Here is a 17,520-nt window from a genome sequence, read left to right on the forward strand (position 1 = left end):
TGGAGAATTTGTAAAGTGGTCAGCTCCTTAGACAGTAAGCAATGTTTCATGTCTTCTCTTGCAGTATGTATCGGAAGTTGTCATCGGTGCTCCATATTCAGTCACTTCTGATCTTTTGGATCATTTCAAGGTAAGTTCTGGATAGAAGTGTAGTAAGTGTGCAGGCTCGCTTTAAGGTGTGTTCTGGTCACATTTATGGCATGGCTGTATACCCACCTACCCTTTACCCACATTTTGCAGTACAAATAAGACAGAACATTCATAAAAATAGTTGTATAATTGATCAATTATAATATTCTTCTAAGGTCATTGGGGTCATTCCGTGTCAAGTGGACCAGTGGTCCCCACTCGACGTTCTCCGATTTTGCTGAAAATTTATAAGGATGTACATGTATGTTTGAAAAGAGGTTCTGTAAATTTTTAGGGCCAGATCTCAAATATATTGGGCACTGTTGACCTTTCACTGGAGGCCCCCCCCCAAGCCTGTGGCTTCAGCTAAGAGGATTTTGCAAACTTTGGCACATAGCCATTAGAGTTCTATACTGGCTATGATGCTGAAATTTGGCATACTAGCTCAACTTTTGCTGCTAAACGCGATAAAATTATTAGCAGCTATGACAAAACAATATTTCGGCCGCAATTTTGTGTCAAAGTAGCTTGCAAAACGCCTCGCATAAAATTTATGCCAAACTTTGCCCATATATAACTCAAGACCAAAAACCAATAGGAACTGGTGCTTTACCCTGTACAACAAACATCTTCATGACTTTGCATTACTGCAATATCACGGTCAAAGCATATGTATTTGTGGAAATATTCACACCCACATATGATGAAAAACTTAAAAAAAACGAATTTTACCTATTTTTAGGTCAAATTTCCCAAAAAGGGTACCCCTAAAATATTTTAATTCTGTTATCATTTGAAAGAGCACATTTTTCTCTACAAGGATCATTGGGGTTTTTTTGGAGTCTCTCCATTTAAGAAAAGAAAAATGCCACTGAACATGGTGTTATTTATTAATACGCAATGAATGCTAACTGCACTATTCAAACCCTTGCGTTGGTCCATGGTGGTTATACCACAACCAATTCCCTAAGAATTGGTATTATAATCCTATTAAGAATTGTAATAATGCTGTCTTTCGAGAATTGGCAGCCCCATCGCCTAGGAGCCATGGCCGATAGCCGTGCAAGGCAAGTCGCGGGTGGTCTCTTTATCGCAGATTCCAAAGCCTGAGGGTGGGGGTCTTTGCCTAGGATCCCAAGCCTAATATTGGGTATCTTTTGTTGGTTCCCAAGCCATAATGTTCAGTCTAAGTAAGTGGTCTGGAATTGTTGCTGAATTTGCAACATAATGGGTTCAGAGCAGCTGTATTGTCGGCCCATTGCTGTTGCAGCTGGTGCTGGAATTATTGCAATGATTGACTGCTCGGGAATCCAGCATGTATCATTTCTCACAGGCCAGTGAAAGAAGCTAGCTGCTCCATGAGGACGCATAAAATGTATTAATGCATCATGGTCGTCGACTGAAATTTCAGAAATATTTCCAATCCACCAGTTCCTATCGTAAATGCAGGCAATGTATTGCCCTGGCTGGAGGTTTGCAATTGGCACAAAAGGCATTTCTGATCTGACAGATCCATCTACATGGGCAATGAAAGATGAAGGGTCATTTGACACCCTTGAAATGCGAATCTTTTTGTCATCAATTGGCACAAACTGGTGATTTTCTCTTGTTCCAGCAATTGTATGTCCATCTTCGAACCTTTCCTCTTGAACTACCCGTATTTCGTCAATTTTTTCTTTTGGAACAAAAAAAAACTTAATTCCATGCAGTTGCTCGTTGCAAAAGTTGAATAAATCCACCGGGGTCAGTATTTGGTTTTCAGTTGGGCGTTGAAGACTGGCACGAGCTGCCAATCTCTTTGCTGTCCCTCCAATCCCATCACAGGGCGACTTTCCATGACTGGTACCAAAAAAATTCCATTCAACGCTGATATTGAAATCAGCATTGTGGTGGCACAAGTTGAGAACATTTTTGAAATTTTTGTACTGGGCTGCAGATCCATCGCTGAAGTAGTGGATATGACGAATCCCATAGATGAGTCTTGAGATACTCCACAATTACTGTTAAAGTGTGGACTGCAACAAGGGTGTCAAATGACCCTTCACCTTTCATTGCAAATTCAGCAACAATTCCAGACCACTTACTTAGACTGAACATTATGGCTTGGGAACCAACAAAAGATACCCAATATTAGGCTTGGGATCCTAGGCAAAGACACCCACCCTCAGGCTTTGGAACCTGCGATAAAGAGACCGCCCGCGGCTGGCCTTGCACGGCTATCGGCCAGGCTCCTAGGCGATGGGGCTGCCAATTCTCAAAAGACAGCATTATTACAATTCTTAATAGGATTATAATACCAATTCTTAGGGAATTGGTTGTGGTATAACCACCATGGACCAACGCAAGGGTTTGAATAGTGCAGTTAGCATTCATTGCGTATTAATAAATAACACCATGTTCAGTGGCATTTTTCTTTTCTTAAATGGAGAGACTCCAAAAAAAACCCCAATGATCCTTGTAGAGAAAAATGTGCTCTTTCAAATGATAACAGAATTAATATATTTTAGGGGTACCCTTTTTGGGAAATTTGACCTAAAAATAGGTAAAATTCGTTTTTTTTAAGTTTTTCATCATTTGTGGGTGTGAATATTTCCACAAATACATATGCTTTGACCGTGATATTGCAGCAATGCAAAGTCATGAAGATGTTTGTTGTACAGGGTAAAGCACCAGTTCCTATTGGTTTTTGGTCTTGAGTTATATATGGGCAAAGTTTGGCATAAATTTTATGCGAGGCGTTTTGCAAGCTACTTTGACACAAAATTGCGGCCGAAATATTGTTTTGTCATAGCCGGTAATAATTTTATCGCGTTTAGCAGCAAAAGTTGAGCTAGTATGCCAAATTTCAGCATCATAGCCAGTATAGAACTCTCATGGCTATGTGCCAAAGTTTGCAAAATCCTCTTAGCTGAAGCCGCAGGCTTGGGGGGGCCTCCAGTGAAAGGTCAACAGTGCCCAATATATTTGAGATCTGGCCCTAAAAATTTACAGAACCTCTTTTCAAACATACATGTACATCCTTATAAATTTTCAGCAAAATCGGAGAACGTCGAGTGGGGACGATTTTTAAAACTGGTCCACTTGACACGGAATGACCCATTGGCAAAACAAAACACTGGCCACAATGTGTGAGCACAACCATACACCACTAAGGCTGCTTTCACACTACGTTTTTTTAACATGCGTCCTGAACGTTTTCTTAACGCAAAAACGGATCCAGTGCAAATGCGTTTTCATTTCAATGCATTTGCAATGGACTCGCGTTCACATGCGTTTGCGTGCATTATAGTGAGGATCCAACGACTTGCAGTTTTTTAACATTTTTCAAAAACGCTACTTCTAGCGTTTTTGAGCTGCATCCAAATACTGCAAATTGCTGGATCCTGACTATACTGCACGCAAACGCATGTGAACGGTGGCATGCTGATAGACAGGATCCTGCTTGCTCTACTGAGCATGCCCAGAAATCAGCCTGGCATGATCAGTCTCTCTCTCCCTCTCCCTCTCTCCCTCTCTGTCTCTCTCCCTCTCTGTCTCTCTCCCCCTCCCTCTCTCCCCCTCCCTCTCTCCCCCTCCCTCTCTCCCCCTCCCTCTCTCCCCCTCCCTCTCTCCCCCTCCCTCTCTCCCCCTCCCTCTCTCCCCCTCCCTCTCTCCCCCTCCCTCTCTCCCCCTCCCTCTCTCCCCCTCCCTCTCTCCCCCTCCCTCTCTCCCCCCTCCCTCTCTCCCCCTCCCTCTCTCCCCCTCCCTCTCTCCCCCTCCCTCTCCTCTCTCTCCCCTGCCTAAGAGCTGCGGACACTCGTAACCAAGGTAAATATCGGGTAACCAAGCAAAGCGCTTCTCTTAGTTACCCGATGTTTACGTTGGTTACGTGTGCAGGGAGCAGGCAGCCCGGCTCCTAGCAGCTGCGGATGCTCGTAACCAAGGTAAATATCGGGTATCCAAGCAAGTTACCCAATGTTTACCTTGGTTACAAGCCTCTGCAGCTGTCAGATGCCGACTCCCAGTCTATCACGTTCAGTTCCACTGACTCACGATCAAATGACTCCAATGCCTGCCCATAAACTTAAAGTGACAGGATCCTGCAAAATAACACATGCGTTAGTATGCGTTTTTTTTGCTGTAAAAGCAGGATCCGCTTTTACAGCAAAAAAACGTTCATGACGCATTTTAAAAAAAACGTAGTGTGAAAGCAGCCTAACAGATGTAGTGAATAACATTGATTCTCATTTCAATGGCTTCTGTCAAACCAGGGGGCTGGTTATTAGGCAGAAAATAAAAATTATTTTTAAGTTACTATGTTGCAAGCAGAAAAAAAATAATCTAAAAAAAATATGGAAGACAAAGGAGTGCAAATAGGGTCTTATCCAGGTGAGTTAATAAGGGTAGGCCACAGAAAGAAGCTCACGTTGAGGGGCTGTGACAGTCACAAGCACTATGATTGCGTAGAACACATGGAAGGTGAATACAAAGTGGTGCAGAAAGGGTTAATGCTGCGCTGCCGTGAATGAGAAACTCCAGGAGAGATTCGATGGTGATTTTAACACGTTTCAGAGATACTAATCTCTTTCATCAGGTTAAAATCACAATCCGAACCCGAATATTATTCTATTCACTCATCACTAGTGTTAACTTGTATTCTGTGGACAAAGAAAGGGAATCTGTCACCAGATTTTTGCTATGTAAGCTGAAGCCAGCATGCTGCAAGGGTTAACAAAGTTCAAGCATGCCTGTTTTGTCACAGTCTGATCTATTATTTATTATGTTTAAGCAGCAGGACCCTTATCAGGACTAGAAACTCATGTGCAGAGAAGTCCAACACGCCCCCTGTTGTGATTAAAACCTCACTGTGAATATACCATCTCTATAGACAGCCTTGTGTGGACAGGGGCAGCCCTGTGGATTCTGCTACATGATGATAATTCAGATTGTGACAGAACGGCTGCAGCCAGTAATCTGTGTGACACACCATTGGATTCTGAATCTCCTTGCCTACATTATGTTGCTGTCAGATGAGGTAGCAAAAACCTGCTGACAGGTTCCCTTTACGAAAATGTTTTACGCTTGAATTGTTCAGTTGATCAATTTTAGTGTCCCACTGAGTGCTCTGTAGTATGTGCCCCCACACGCCCTATCGCAGCCGTCCCTTCCTGCAGGTATGCCCTCCCTCAAATATACCCCATTGAACTGAATGTGGTGGAGACTAAATCCTAGTTAGCTCATCTCCAGAATGTGTGGAGATGAAAAAAAAATTACCAAGAATTGATGGGTCCATGTTGCCAGGAACAGATATGATATAAAAGTGCATCTCAATAAATTAGAATATCACCAAAATGTTAATTTATTTCAGTAATTCAATACAAAAAGGGAAACGCATATATTATATAGAGTCATTACACACAGAGTGATCTATTTCAAGTGTTTATTTCTGTTAATGTTGATGATTATGGCTTACAGCCAATGAAAACCCAAAAGTCATTATCTCAGAAAATTAGAATAATTACCACAAAACACCTGCGAAGGCTTCCTAAGCATTTAAAACGGTCCCTTAGTCTGGTTCGGTAGGCTACACAGTCACGGGGAAGGCTGTTGACTTGACAGATGTCCAGACGGCAGTCATTGACACACTCCACAAGGAGGGTAAGCCACAAAAGGTTATTGCTAAAGAAGCTGGCTGTTCACAGAGTTTTGTATCCAAGCATATTAATAAAAGCTGAGTGGAAGGATAAAGTGTGGTAGAAAAAGGTGCACAAGCAACCGGGATAACCGCAGCCTTGAAAGGATTGTTAAGGAAAGGCCATTCAAAAACGTGGGGGTAGATTCACAAGGAGTGGACTGCTGCTGGAGTCAGTGCTTCAAGAGCCACCACACACAGATATATCCAGGACATGGGCTACAAGTGTCGTATTCCTTGTGTCAAGCCACTCATGACCAATAGACAATGCCAGAAGCGTCTTACCTGGGCCAAGGAGAAAAAGAACTGAATGTTGCTCAGTGGTTCAAGGTGTTGTTTTCAGAGGAAAGTAAATGTTGCATTTCATATGGAAATCAAGGTCCCAGAGTCTGGAGGAAGAGTGGAGAGGCCACAATCCAAGCTGCTGAGGTCTAGTGTGAAGTTTCCACAATCAGTGATGGTTTGGGGAGCCATGTCATCTGCTGGTGTAGGTCCACTGTGTTTATCAAGACCAAAGTCAGCGCAGCCATCTACCAGGTAATTGTAGAGCACTTCATGCTTCCCTCTGCCGATGAGCTTTTTGGAGATTGAAATTTCATTTTCCAGCAGGACTTGGCACCTGTCCACACAGCAAAAGTACCAATACCTGGTTTAACCCCTTCACGACCATGGACGGATATATCCGTCATGAAGCGTGTCCCGTTAAGGCCCGCCCCCTGCCGCGGGCAGGCGGCGGCGGTCGGCACACATATCAGCTGTTTTCAACAGCTGATGTGTGCCTGCATGTTGCGAGTGGAATCACTTCCACTCACAACATTTAACCCCTTAAATCTCGCTGCCAAAGTCTGGCAGCGAGATCTATATGCGTGCGGCCACCATGATTTCTCTGTCGTTTCATTGGGGGACACAGGACCATGGGTTATGCTGCTGTCACTAGGAGGCTGACACTAAGTAAACAGAAAAAGTTAGCTCCTCCCCAGCAGTATAACCCCTGAGCCGGAGGCGGGCTCAATCAGTTTTTTGCTTAGTGTCGTAGGAGGCTGATGTGGGCCGACTGGGCCCCCTTCAGCCACTTGATTTTTGCCTTATTTTTTTCATTTTTTCTCGGCGACGCTCGTCGCTCTCATCTGTGGTAATTTTCTTTTTCTGCAGGTATCTTTTCTCTACCTCAGCTCTCGCAGCCCGTGTGGGTACCACTCCCCTGGGTCGCAGAGGCTTGAGTCGTCGGGCCCTCTCCCCCGTCCAATTCCACGGTACCACTCCCCGGTTGGCACGCGGGGCTGAACTTTCCTGGGCACCCCTATTCACCCTGCGGTACCACCCCAAAGGGTCGCAAGGGGCATACAGCAGGGACTGGACCTCCGCAGCGCATCTGGATTTTTTGGATGGGGCCCGCAACGCTGCTACATTTAGGGGCTTCCACCCCAATGGCGTCCAACTCCCCGCCTTCTTCAGCCTGCTTCCTGGTGCCCGCAGCCATTCCTTCGCTGAGCGGAGCACACAGGAGCATGTGCAGAGTCTCAGCCTGCACACTGGACAGCGCGCCGCGGATCAGGTAGGACCCCTACCTTCTCCCCCCTCGGACGGCTGCAGAAATTTAGGCCCCGGTCTGGGCCTACTCGCCAGACTCCCCCCGCTGCGTCCGTGGAGCTCCCTGACGACTGCGGGCGGCCCCGCATCGCTGCTGCGCCGCCGCCGCTTGCGGCCGGGTCCGCCGGCGCTGCCCCTGTACCTTTAACAGCTTCAAACGCCGCCGCTCCTGAGGTCGGGTCCGCCGGCGCTGCTTCTGCCCGCAACGGCACCGCGGCTCGGCCACTGTCCTCGGGCCCCCAGGCCGCATCCAGCACAGCGCGCCGAGGATCCTCTCCGCCGCCGCCTGCGGTCGGGTCCCCCGGCGCTACCTCTGCCCGCGACGGTACCTCTGCGTAGACCCGGTCCTCGGCGTGCCCAGGCCGCACAGCGCGCCGAGGATCCTCTCCGCCGCCGCCTGCGGTCGGGTCCCCCGGCGCTACCTCTGCCCGCGACGGTACCTCTGCATAGGCCCGGTCCTCGGCGTGCCCAGGCCGCACAGCGCGCCGAGGATCCTCTCCGCCGCCGCCTGCGGCCGGGTCCGCCGGCGCGGCCTCTGCCCGCCCCGGCACCTTAAAAATTTAGCCCCCGGCTTCGGCCCTGTCCTCGGCGTCCCCAGGCCCGCCTCCCGCACGGCGCTATTGGACGCCGGCCTCTCCGTTCCCGCCCTCCGCCGTGCTCCAGGCATCACTTGGGGGGTGGGGGATATTTTTTTCCCGCTCACAGCGTCCATTTTAAATAAAGAAAGAGAAAAAAAAAAAAAAAAAAAGAGAATGGGAGTTTATTCCAGACTACTAGTCTGGGTTTACTGAGGCCGCAGCATCACCTTCTTTTTCCGGGGGAGAAAATAAAACACACTTTTCTTTAGTGGGTATTTTTTATTTTAGGTCGATTTTTATTAAAAATTTTACATACATGAGTTTTTACACCTTAACTCTTACAGTACTTTTCGGGCACTTGTTTTGCTCCACCCTTTTTTATATCGCGCTCCCAGATCGAGATTTTAGTTTAGTCCCCTCCGGCGGGTTAATGCCCTGTCTCAGGCCATAGATCCCCTCGCCGCCGTCCCTCGGCTTCGCGCGCATGCGCTGCGTCCCCGGCCAATACTCGGTTATACCTTCCATAGGTCTAGCGCAATCCCCTCGGGAAGGTGAGTCTCGTACCAGGTACCTTCCCTATGCTAGAAGCGGACCCGACAGGTCTCGTCTTTTGTGGCCCCCCTGTTTTCCACCTTATTCCCCAGGTCCAGACTGCCTTTTCTCCGGCAGTCTTCCGACCTCTCGGGTGATGGCCCAGGCTTTCCACCTCTGCTGGACTCCGAGCAGGACCTGGATGTTTTGGCGCATGACTAAAGGCCCGCTGGAATTGGTGAGTCAGGCCGTAAGGCTACGGACAGCCCTCTTATCTACATGCACGCAGGTCCCCCTTAACTCATTTGGAGCGGACCCTTGATGTGCTCAGACGACATCCAGAGCTCGCTGAGTTACCGCGTGCTCACAGTCAACTGCCAGACACGACGTTTGCCAGCGGTAAGTCTTGTCATCGTCTTTATTCCCTTCTCCAAAAAGGGGTCTCGGTGAGAATGGGCATGCCACACTGGAGTCGCTGAGTGATCACAGACAGCAACCAGACACGGCGTTTACCTGCGGTAAGTCATGTTATTGTCATTATCATTCCCCCAGAGGGCTCTGGAGAGAGGGGGCATGGCACCTTGCAGACAGGAAGGTGGGGGCCCCTGCGGGTTTTTCAGTGGACATCCAGTTCGCCGTGTGACGGCGTGATCACGGATATTCCCCAAACACAATTTTCACCAGCGGTAAGTCCTTTATATTGTCTTACCCCTCCTCGTAGAGGGCTCCGGGATGAAGGGGCACGCTATCCTGTACTTCACCCGCCTGGGTTCCTCCTGGCTTCTCGTCCCTATCGTGGCGCTCCGCAGGGACTCCACGGACACTCTACGCAGCGGTCCGCGCTCCACCTATGCCGACCCAGGACTGGTTATCAGCTTCAGTGAGTACCCTCTCTTCACAGAATCTGGTGTCTGCCCGCTACACGGCCTGAGCCTCTAACATCAGTGTACCTACCCGTCGAGAGCTCTGACTCGGGATCAGGAACGCAGATTCGACATCTAGGAAGTCGCTGACTTCCTTTCCGGCTCTCGGGATCGCCCTTTCGGAGATAGGCGAGTTCAGTTTATCCCCTAGGCTACGTCAGGGTAGACTGGCTACGTAAGGGAAGGGTACATCCCTTTCCCGGCATCGGCCCTGATGCACCAGGACTCGTTCCCTCACGCTAGGTTCGTCAGGGAGCTTTTATCCCTACAACAGCCGTCTCCGCCTTGCGTGGCTGCAGACCGTCCCAGCTTTCTAACAGTGCTTGCAGGGATCACGATCCCTACGCATCCTCAGGCTCTCTCTGCCCAGGAACGACCGGGAGACCCAGAGTCTCCCTTCAAGGATCCTCGCCTTGAGGTTTAGACCATCATCATCATCACTTTTTCGCTACTAGGGTAGCTGAGCTACAGGAAGGAGTCCTCCCAGACCCGGCCCGGTCCATCACTCCTCAGGCACGGTATTCGAGCCGTTCAAGGGTTGCTACTACTCACGCAGGAGCAGTTTCCCTCCTGGCACAGGGTCCCGCGGCTCTTTGCCTCCCGCTCCCGTTTTTTCCCTTCGTTTTTTTGCTTTGCGAGTCCTCGACAGTCTGTGGCGGTGTTAGCGATGGTGCACATACCAGATTTCATCCCGGACTCTCCAACGGAACACACTGAAGAACGGGGTCAGGAAGGTTCCGTCTTCGAGGGTGACCGGCCAATCTCCTCCTAGAGGACCAATCTTCGCAACCATCCCTGGGAAGCTTCCCTTTCCTCCTCTGGAGCTTATTATCAACCGTCACCAGCCTCCCGTACTAGGGTAGGCTACCCCACCATTCCTCGGCACGGTCCCGAGGGACACCCCTAGAGTGTCGTCTCCCCTTCAACATTCCGGACTCAGAGCCATTCGGTTAGCCCGGTTACAATTTCTTCTCTGGGTCGTATTGTCCAGTCAGGTTCCAGTCGGACCATGCCACAGCAGTGATGTGCATCATCCACCAGGAAGACGCAGGGAGCGTCATGGCAAGGGAAGAGGCCAAGAGGTTCTTGCTCTGGGACGGGCTCTTTCATTCGCTAATCTCGGCAGCACCTCCCGAGCGTGGACGTTTGGACGGCCGATTTCCGCGGTAGGATAGGTCTCGCGTAGGTAAAGGGCTCCAACAGGGATATCAACAGCCAGATCTCTGGCGAAGGAAGACCTCCAGTCGTGACTTTTTGGCCTTCCGATCCAACTCTCAAGTCAATGGTGCGTCGAGTACGCTACCTGCTCTGGACTAGAGGGCGACGCCCTAGACCGGTCGTGTAGCCTGTTCAGGCTCTCGTGCATCTTCCCGCGGCTTTCCATGATCTCGAGGGTTCTCAAGAGGGACCTAGGCAGGCGATAGCTCGGGAGTGGCCCAGGCGAGCATAGTTCGCATAACTTACTCATCTCCTCGCAGATGCCCCGTGGCTCCTTCCAGACCGCCAGATTCTACCAGGACTCAGAAGTCCCAGGTTCCATGGCCTCACCAGTGGATCCCGGATGCTGGCTCGGTCAGGTCTGTGAACAAGATGGTGACAGACATTGAGGAGGGCCTGGAATCCAGTTCCCTCGAAGATTTATTTCCACTTGGAAAGAGCTCCCCCGGTGGTGTGAGGACCGCATCTTCAGAGACTTTTCACTTTCCATCAATCAGGGCCTTCGCGCAGAGAAACGTCCGTCTGGCTCGGCGTTTTTTTCATCGTTCACTAGAAAGGTGGGACCATAATCCAGTGATGAGTTGCTCAAGGTACCCCTTTTTTCCCTGCTCCCACCTGTTTTGATAGGTGGGCGCCTCGTGGACATCTGGTTGTTACAGACGGCATCAGGGCGGACAGCCCTCTCGTAGTCTTTTCTCCCCCTTTTTCCGCTCCGCCAGCAGGATAAGGGGGGGGCTCCAGCCAGAACCCTTCGTTTCTGTCCGAGACACCTCGGCTTTCCTTCCAGAAGAGGACTTTAGGTTTCGTTTTTGTCAGTTCTAGGCTCCCCTCGCAGCCTGAAAGAGGCATAGTTCATTCTAGGGCTGGTACGAGCCCTCAGTCTTTCGTGTCTGCAGGACACCATTTTTTTGTCGGTTACACCGACTGTCAGTCCATCCTTCCACCCTTTCCCAGGAAGCATAGGCCGGCGCCAAGGGCCTGAATATCACATGGATCCCGTCCTCCATATGTGAAGACTATCGCATGAAGGTCGGACTTCCGCCGCGGTCTACCGAGCAAGGGGCACCCTTGAACGATTGGGCTCCAGACGTCGGTCAACCAGGTCCTCTGGTCCGCCACCCGATCTAGTCGGCGTACCGTTACTAGTTTCTAACAGGTTCTCACTCAAGCTTCGGCAGAGGCCAGTCTTGGCGTAAGGTTTGCGGGTGGCAGTGCCACACCTGTAACAACGTAGGCGCTTGTAGGTCCGGGTCAGCCCGGCAAGGGGAAGCGACTTCCTTCCTATCTCCGGTGATGGTTTTTTCCCACCCAGGGACTGCTTTTGGACGTCCCATGGTCCTGTGTCCCCCAATGAAACGACAGAGAAAGTAGGATTTTTGTGTACTCACCGTAAAATCTCTTTCTCTTAGTCTTCATTGGGGGACACAGCACCCACCCTGCTTGTGCTTTTTGTTATTTATGACATGCCTGTTTCCCCAGTGCCCATATTCCCAGGTCACTGGTCACACGACTGTTCGTCATAGTTTTTTACCTTGTTCTATCCAGGATTGTTTGGTTCTCCTCCTACTGCTTGTGCACTAAACTGATTGAGCCCGCCTCCGGCTCAGGGGTTATACTGCTGGGGAGGAGCTAACTTTTTCTGTTTACTTAGTGTCAGCCTCCTAGTGACAGCAGCATAACCCATGGTCCTGTGTCCCCCAATGAAGACTAAGAGAAAGAGATTTTACGGTGAGTACACAAAAATCCTACTTTTTACTTACTGCCGCCCCCACCAGAAGTCACGTGCGTGATCACGTGGCTTTCGGTGGTTGCCATCGTAGCACAGGGTCATGTGATGACGCCTGCAGCTATGAAGTTTCACTTTCGTTTTCCCTCGGCCGAGAGCAGAGAGAAACAGGAACTGACTGAATCTGCTGTTTACAGCTGTATAGCTGTGATCAGCAGATAGATAAGAGCGATCGGATTGATGATCGCTATAGCCCCCTAGGGGGACTAGTAAAATAAAAAAAAAAGTTAAAAAAAAAACCAAAAACACCTAAGTTCAATTTTCCCCCTTTCCCCCATTGAAAATTAAAGGGTTAAAAAATAAATAAATATACACATATTTGGTATCGCTGCGTTCAGAAATGCCCGATCTATCAAAATATAAAATCAATGAATCTGATTGTTAAACGGCGTAGCGGCAAAAAAATTCCAAACGCCAAAATTACGTTTTTTTTGGTCGACACAAGTTTTACGCAAAATGCAATAACAAGCGATCAAAACGTAGCATCTGCGCAAAAATGGTACCATTAGAAAAGACAGCTCGAGACGCAAAAATTAAGTCGTCACTGAGCCATAGATCCCAAAAAATGAGAACTCTACGGTTTTCGGAAAATGGCGCAAAACGTGCGCCACTTTTATTGGACAAGCTTGTGAATTTTTTTTAACCCCTTAGATACAAGTAAACCTATACATGTTTGGTGTCTACAAACTCGCACCGACCTCAGGCATCATACCCACACATCAGTTTTGCCATATAGTGAACACCGTGAATAATACATCACAAAAACTATTGTGCCATCACACTTTTTTTGCAGTTTTTCCACACTTGGAATTTTTTTGCTGTTTTCCAGTACACCACATGGTAAAAGCTATGGTTTCATTTAAAAGTACAACTTGTCCCGCAAAAAAACAAGCCCTCATATGGCAAGATTGACGGAAAAATAAAAAAAGTTATGGCTCTCGGAAGAAGGGGAGCAAAAAACAAAAACGGAAAGTGCCCCCGGGGCTGAAGGGGTTAATAACCACAGGATCAGTGTGCTTGATTGGCCAGCAAACTCGCCTAACCTAAACCCCTTTGAGAATCTATAGGGTAATGTCAAGAGGAAGATGAGAGACACCAGATCCAACAATACAGACGAGCTGAAGGCTGCTATCTAAGCAACCTGGGCTTCCATAACACCTCAGCAGTGCCACAGGCTGATCGCCTCCATGCCACACCGCAATGATGCAATAATTCATGCAAAAGGAGCCTCAACTAAGCACTGAGTGCATTTACTGTACAGACATTTCAGTAGACCCACATTACTGAGTTTAAAATCATTTTTTTCAGTTGGTCTTATATAATAATCTAATTTTCAGAGATAATGACTTTTGGGTTTTCATTGTCTGTAAGCCATAATCATCAACATTAACAGAAATAAACACTTGAAATAGATCACTCTGTGTGTAATGACTCTATATAATATATAGGAATAGATCCCTCTGTGTGTAATGACTCTATATAATATATAGGAATAGATCCCTCTGTGTAATGACTCTATATAATATATAGGAATCGATCACTCTGTGTGTAATGACTCTATATAATATATAGGAATAGATCCCTCTGTGTAATGACTCTATATAATATATAGGAATCGATCCCTCTCTGTAATGACTATAGAATATGTAGGAATAGATCCCTCTGTGTGTAATAACTATAGAATATATAGGAATAGGTCCCTCTGTGTGTAATGACTCTATATAATATATAGGAATAGATCCCTCTGTATGTAATGACTCTATATAATATATAGGAATATATCCCTCTGTGTGTAATGGCTATATATAATATATAGGAATAGATCCCTCTGTGTGTAATGACTCTATATAATATATAGGAATAGATCCCTCTGTGTAATGACTCTATATAATATATAGGAATCGATCACTCTGTGTGTAATGACTCTATATAATATATAGGAATAGATCCCTCTGTGTAATGACTCTATAGAATATATAGGAATAGATCCCGCTGTGTAATGACTCTATATAATATATAGGAATCGATCCCTCTGTGTAATGACTATAGAATATGTAGGAATAGATCCCTCTGTGTGTAATAACTATATAATATATAGGAATAGGTCCCTCTGTGTGTAATGACTCTATATAATATATAGGAATAGATCCCTCTGTGTGTAATGACTCTATATAATATATAGGAATAGATCCCTCTGTGTAATGACTCTATATAATATATAGGAATCGATCACTCTGTGTGTAATGACTCTATATAATATATAGGAATCGATCACTCTGTGTGTAATGACTCTATATAATATATAGGAATAGATCCCTCTGTGTAATGACTCTATAGAATATATAGGAATAGATCCCGCTGTGTAATGACTCTATATAATATATAGGAATCGATCCCTCTGTGTAATGACTATAGAATATGTAGGAATAGATCCCTCTGTGTGTAATAACTATATAATATATAGGAATAGGTCCCTCTGTGTGTAATGACTCTATATAATATATAGGAATAGATCCCTCTGTGTAATGACTCTATATAATATATAGGAATCGATCACTCTGTGTGTAATGACTCTATATAATATATAGGAATAGATCCCTCTGTGTAATGACTCTATATAATATATAGGAATAGATCCCTCTGTGTAATGACTCTATATTATATGTAGAAATGGATCACTCTGTAATGACTATATAATATATAGAAATAGATCCCTCTGTGTGTAATGACTCTATATAATATATAGGAATAGATCCCGCTGTGTGTAATGACTATATAATATATAGAAATAGATCCCTCTGTGTGTAATGACTCTATATAACATATAGGAATAGATCACTCTGTGTGTAATGACTCTATATAATATATAGCAATAGATCCATCTGTGGGTAATGACTCTATATAATATATAGCAATAGATCCCTCTATGTGTAATGACTCTATATAATATATAGCAATAGATCCCTCTGTGTGTAATGACTCTATATAATATATAGGAATAGATTCCTCTGTGTAATGACTCTATATAATATATAGGAATAGATCCCGCTGTGTGTAATGACTATATAATATATAGAAATAGATCCCTCTGTGTGTAATGACTCTATATAACATATAGGAATAGATCACTCTGTGTGTAATGACTCTATATAATATATAGCAATAGATCCATCTGTGGGTAATGACTCTATATAATATATAGCAATAGATCCCTCTGTGTGTAATGACTATATAATATATAGCAATAGATCCATCTGTGGGTAATGACTCTATATAATATATAGCAATAGATCCCTCTATGTGTAATGACTCTATATAATATATAGCAATAGATCCCTCTGTGTGTAATGACTCTATATAATATATAGGAATAGATTCCTCTGTGTGTAATGACTCTATATAATATATAGGAATAGATCCCGCTGTGTGTAATGACTATATAATATATAGAAATAGATCCCTCTGTGTGTAATAACTATATAATATATAGCAATAGATCCCTCTGTGTAATGACTCTATAATATATAGGAATAGATCCCTCTGTGTGTAATGACTCTATATAATATATCGCAATAGATCCATCTGTGTGTAATGACTCTATATAACATATAGGAATAGATCCTCTGTGTTTAATGACTATATAATATATAGCAATAGATCCCTGTGTGTAATGACTATATAATATATAGCAATAGATCCCTCTGTGTGTAATGACTCTATATAATATATAGCAATAGATCCCTCTGTGTGTAATGACTCTATAATATATAGGAATAGATCCCTCTGTGTGTAATGACTCCATATAACATATAGGAATAGATCACTCTGTGTGTAATGACTCTATATAATATATAGGAATAGATTACTGTGTGTAATGACTATATAATATATAGGAATAAATCCCTGTGTGTGTAATGACACTATATAATATATAGAAATAGATCCCTCTGTGTGTAATGACTCTATATAATATATAGGAATATATCACTGTGTGTAATGACTATATAATATATAGGAATAGATCCCTCTGTGTGTAATGACTCTATATAATATATAGCAATAGATCCCTCTGTGTGTAATGACTCTATATAATATATAGCAATAGATCCCTCTGTGTTTAATGACTCTATAATATATAGCAATAGATCCATCTGTGTGTAATGACTCTATATAATATATAGGAATAGATCCCTCTGTGTGTAATGACTCTATATAATATACTAGCTGTACTACCCGGCTTCACCTGGGTTAATTGCTGTTAGCAAAATAGAATGTATTAACAAAAATGTATTCTGCACACAAAAAAACACAAAACAAATAGATAGAAATGTAATTATTAAATTGTTGCCTATATTAACCAATCAGATCTCAGATTAATTAACTGTAGCAAAATAGAAGCTAAGCTGTGATTGGTTGCTATTGCCAGCCTGATAAATTTCCAGGCAACAGAAAGCCCTCCCCTCTGACAGTATATATTAGCTCACACATACACATAATAGACAGGTCATGTGACTGACAGCTGCCGTATTTCCTATATGGTACATTTGTTGTTCTTGTAGTTTGGCTGCTTATTAATCAGATTTTTATTTTCTTCGGCGCTCCATTGGGAGACCCAGACGATTGGGTGTATAGCTACTGCCTCCGGAGGCCACACAAAGCATTACACTAAAAAGTGTAAGGCCCCTCCCCTTCTGGCTATACACCCCCCGTGGGATCACGGGCTGCTCAGTTTTCAAGCTTTGTGCGAAGGAGGTCAGACATCCACGCATAGCTCCACTGTTTAGTCAGCAGTAGCTGCTGACTATATCGGATGGAAGAAAAGAGGGCCCATGCTAAAGGGCCCCCAGCATGCTCCCTTCTCACCCCACTCTTGTTGGCGGTGTTTGTTAAGGTTGAGGTACCCATTGCGGGTACGGAGGCTGGAGCCCACATGCTGTTTTCCTTCCCCATCCCCCTGAGGGCTCTGGTGAAGTGGGATCTTACCGGCCTCCAGGCTCTGAGGCCGGGCTCCATCCACAGACCCGGAGATCCTGCTGGATACGGAGCTGGGTACCGTCAGGGACAAGGCCCTGCAACATTCAGGTACTCTGTGTC

General features: G+C 45.7%; 1 protein-coding gene across 2 annotated transcripts in view; it reads left to right on the forward strand.

Annotated features, from left to right (window-relative positions):
• PCYT2 (phosphate cytidylyltransferase 2, ethanolamine) overlaps positions 1 to 17,520 on the forward strand; it is a 74,929-nt gene that overhangs the window by 46,414 nt on the left and 10,995 nt on the right. For both annotated transcript variants that reach the window (XM_075349508.1, XM_075349507.1), the window contains exon 10: positions 65 to 130. In XM_075349508.1, the coding sequence (XP_075205623.1) occupies positions 65 to 130 (66 nt within the window). The remainder of the gene's footprint in view (positions 1 to 64; positions 131 to 17,520) is intronic.

This window comes from Anomaloglossus baeobatrachus, chromosome 5 (assembly GCF_048569485.1).
Source record: "Anomaloglossus baeobatrachus isolate aAnoBae1 chromosome 5, aAnoBae1.hap1, whole genome shotgun sequence".
In the NCBI taxonomy this organism is placed as follows: Eukaryota; Metazoa; Chordata; class Amphibia; order Anura; family Aromobatidae; genus Anomaloglossus; species Anomaloglossus baeobatrachus.